This window comes from Coturnix japonica, chromosome 1, assembly GCF_001577835.2.
Source record: "Coturnix japonica isolate 7356 chromosome 1, Coturnix japonica 2.1, whole genome shotgun sequence".
Lineage (NCBI taxonomy): Eukaryota > Metazoa > Chordata > Aves > Galliformes > Phasianidae > Coturnix > Coturnix japonica.
Window position 1 is genome coordinate 167,732,356 of NC_029516.1, and position 4,337 is coordinate 167,736,692.

General features: G+C 45.2%; 1 protein-coding gene across 2 annotated transcripts in view; it reads left to right on the plus strand.

Moving 5' to 3' along the window:
- The first annotated feature begins 1,542 nt into the window (after positions 1–1,542).
- Positions 1,543–4,337, plus strand: part of CHORDC1 (cysteine and histidine rich domain containing 1) — an 18,935-nt gene continuing 16,140 nt past the window's right edge. Inside the window, exon 1 of one of the 2 annotated variants that reach the window (XM_015852370.2) lies at positions 1,543–1,803. In XM_015852370.2, coding sequence (XP_015707856.1) covers positions 1,558–1,803 — 246 coding nt within the window. In that variant the 5' untranslated portion in view covers positions 1,543–1,557. The remainder of the gene's footprint in view (positions 1,804–4,337) is intronic. The other variant, XM_015852371.2, reaches the window with a different exon arrangement.

Sequence of the window (4,337 nt, forward strand, 5' to 3'; positions counted from 1 at the left end):
AACTACAAAAGCTTGAACCGTGAAACAAATAGATTTTCAGTGGATTTCCTTCTGGAAATCTGTGAGGAGATTTCTATGCTGCTGACATAGTAACTAAATGTGAAGCAGCACCACATGGTACTTTGGGGGAACTATGGATTTTCTACTTCATTTTTGTCCATCTTTTGTTAGTGTTCATAGCAAACTCCATAACTGAGGCAATGATGATGCTTCTGCTTCATGCAGCAAACATAACGTCAGAATAATAACGTGGTTTTGATTTGTTCCCTGTGTATTCTCAGGACAGGAATTAAACAACTTGTTTCTCAAACAGAAGCATGATGCACACAATGGTTAAAATACAACCACAGACACAGGAAGAGCACAACACTTCTATTGCCGTTGTAGATCAGACTTTTATTCTCACATGGTACTTTTGTTGACAGTGTGTAAAGTGAATTTCAAGTTTTATGAACAATTCTTGGCTCCGAGACAACCATACAAATGCCCTTAATTTAATATTGCCGTATGTTCCCATCAATCTTCTCCTTATAAACTAAGCTATCCAACAAACAGAAAAAACTGAAATGCTTTCTACGTGAATAAGAAAACATAATGCTATTCTTACTCACTCCTTTGTAAATTGTTATTACCACACCCTCAATTAAAATATTCCTGCTAAATACCAAGAGTATTTCCTTTATCCTGCTTGTTTCAAAGCAGTTTATGTTATGGCAAGCCTCCATGGGAGCTTTATTTTGAGTTAAGAGCTGAAGCAACCTCTTGGTCTTGCTGGCTCCACCAAATATCTGCTTCAGGTACGATATATAACAAAGTGAATGGAGCACTCTTGATATCAACTTCCAGTTGGTAGATACATTGGAAGAAATCTGATGGTCTTTTGCACAGCTTGCACATCTGCTTTAGGATGTCACCTCAGCTTTTCCACTGTGTAGCAGATATGAAGTTAGAAGAAGCCTATTTGTATTTGCCCATAGAAACATAGGCAGTGATTATGGTGTAAGACATTAAAGAGGCCATCTTTAAAGAGTAGAGCTTCCAGGAACGCAGAATAATCCTTATAGTAAGAACTGATGTGATTGTCCTCATTTCAGCACAAAGCAGATGCTCCCTACCACTTAGTTTTATAAACCAAGTACACACATACCACACACCTAACAAGCCAAACTCTAATCACCACATATCACACAGCCATATATTTCTGAGGTGACCAACATAATTAAACCACATGAGGCCGAGTCCTGTGATGGAATGAGACTCAGACCGGTTTCGGGGTGTCTGCTGACCACAGATGACCGCAGCCATTTGACAGCACCCCTAAACTCTCATCACCTCCACTTCAAAACCTGCAAAGAACGTGTATTAAAAGTGTATGTTTGGTGGCCCTGCTAGGCAGGGGGGTTGGAACTACATGATCCTTGTGATCCCTTCCAACCCGGGTCATTCTGTGACTGTGTGTGAAAGAATACAGCTCCCTCCCCACACAACCTTCCCGCCCCAACGCTGCGCATGCACCACAGCGCTCCGGCTCTTTGGCTTCCGTGAGCTCTGCGGATCATGCGCAGTGTCTGCCGGCCTCTCTCCCCGTTCCTCCGAAGCTTCGTGAAGTTTCCGGAAGGTTTCGGCTTCTATCGGCTCCTTCCGCCGCCCCCCACCCCCTCCAACCCCGCGGTTTCCTGTTGCCGCATCCCGTTCCGTCCGCCTTGCCGCTGCTTTCCTCAGCACCGCGGGACGCCGCCATGTCTTTGCTGTGCTACAACCGGGGATGCGGGCAGCGCTTCGATCCCGAGACTAACACGGAGGGTGAGGAACGAGGTTTATTGGTCCGTGTACCTCAGCTTAGGGATCGGGGACCTGAGGGAGCCGGGGTGCCGGCAGCGGGTGGTGACGGGGCAGGGCCCGGCCCGGCCCGGCCGCAGGTTACTTGAGCTGCAGCTCGTTTGCGTGTGTTGTCTGCGGGGCTGTGGCAGCTGGACAGTGAAAGCCGATGGAGCCGCAGCCGGGATTTCATTGCTGAGCACACAGCCCGGCTGCTCGCTTTGGGGGCTGGAGAGTAAATGTCAGCCGGCTTGTGTTGAAAGGGACCTTAAAGCCCATCCGGTTGCAGTGCCCTGTTGTGAGCTGGCTACCCCCCTAATAGATTGAGCTGACCTGGCCGTCCTCGTGGTTGAAGATGATCATGGGGCTGGAGCACCTCCCCTATGAGGACAGGCTGAGGGAGTTGGGTTTGATCAGCCTGGAGAAGAGAAGGTTGTGGGGTGACCTCATTGCAGCCTTTCAATACCTGAAGGGAACTTGCACCCAGGAGGGGAGTAAACTCGGAAAGGGCTGATAATAGCAGGACACGGGGAAATGGTTTTAAGTTAAAAGAGGGAAGATTTAGGTTGGATGTTAGGGGGAAGTTCTTCACTAGGAGAGTGGTTAGGCCCTGGAACAGGCTGCCCAGGGAGGTTGTGGATGCCCCGTCCTTGGAGGTGTTCAAGACCAGGTTGGACAGGGCCCTGGGCAACCTGATCTAGTAAATGTGCATGTTTGGTGGCCGTGCCAGGCAGGGGGGTTGGAACTACATGATCCTTGAGGTCCCTTCCAACCCGGGTCATTCTGTGATTCTGTGGTTCCACACAGGCTACAAGTGGGGGGATCTGAGTTTAGAAGTAAGCTGATGCAATCTAACATGTGTACTAAGAAGTCACTGCATTAAATATTATCTTTCTGAGATAAATATTCCCAAAGAGAGGGGCAGCACTTTCTATAAGGCTTTCTCATGTTAGGAACAGCAAAAGTGGGCACAGTTTTGGAATGCTGCCATTCAGAAATCCTGTCCCACCCCAGCTCACCTCCAAAGGCAAAGTAGATAGAATTTAGTTAGGTTTTCTTATATCAGAAGCTTTCAGTAGACCTTTGTGATCTGTTCTCATTATTGTAACAGCAGTTTTTTCACTGTGCTTTATGATGTGTGTGCTATAAGTTGGAGTGGATCAGGCCTGATGGACATGGCTTTATGCTGCTGACTGTGTGGTGCTTTGGTGAAGGGAACCTGCTTTGGCAAGGGGGTTGGATTCGATGATCTCTAGAGGTCCCTTCCAAGCCCTACAATTCTTTGATGCTCTGAATGTGAGAGACAGCTTCCTAAAATGAAGTTTCTTCAGTAAGTGAGTGGATCTTGGAGTTCTTATGTCCCAGCTTAAGCAAGACTGATGACAAATGTGGTTTTTCAGGAGTACTTGAGAAGACCGAGTGTAACATGTTTTGCTGAAGGAGAGTAATTAAAGCTTTCAGCATCATTAAACTTCATTAAGATCGATAGAGCAATAGCTACTTAGACATCTAGGACCCTATTTGGCTGTGTTTAGCTGTCAGCTTCAAGTGTTTTAGAGCACTTAGGAGGACATTTAAGTCTAACATACCATAGGGATTAAGTGAAACACGTGTTAAACACCAAAATGAGTATTCCTGTGATCTTTGATAAGCTTTATATTGGTATAATCTATCACTTGAGCTTAGGATCAATAGTTGATTGTTTAGGAGGTTTTTGTTTGCTTGTTTTTCCCAACAAAAATAGAAGATGAGGCCCACAGGCCTCAAAGCTTCTATGGATGTATCACAACTTCAGCCTACAGAATAGATATCCCATAGCAGTCATTGATATAAGAAGCCTTTAATATTCTCTTTAGAATCAGAGTGCTGAAATAATGTGTATTTTCTGTACAAAATTATCATTGTTTCCAAAAAAGTGATCAGGTGGCAACTGGCTGAAACAAAAAGGACTCAGTGCCTCTGAAAGAGAGGCAGAAAAACCAGCCTGAGGGAAAGCATTGAAGGTATGACTACACAGGTGTGACAGAATGCAGTTATGAAATCATTTGTAGCATGTCTAACAAGGTACAAGTTTAACATGCATTTCAGATACAGTAACGACTAGCTAGATCCATACAGCTAGAGAGCTGTGCAGCGTTGGACATAGAGCTTAGCTTTCAAAAGGGGCAGTAGAGTTTATTTCTCTTAATTAATGACCATATGGACGTTTCTAATCCATTTCAGTACCAGGACAAATTTTGCAACTAATGCAATGATGTAATGTAATACTTCTGTGTAGGTTTGAAATCAGTCCTGCTTATCTACAGTTGAAAAGGTGGTGCTTGCAAACAAGTTGAAACATACACGTATGTTTGTCTCAGTTTCCTCCCTTTACTGCAACGCTTTAGTTTAGACCACAATTAGGATCTTTGTTACTGCAGAAGGACTTACTCTTTCATATTCATTGCAAATGGGATCCTGGGCTCCATCAGGAGAGGGGTGGTCAGCAGGGATAGGGAGGTGATTGTCCCTCTCTACTC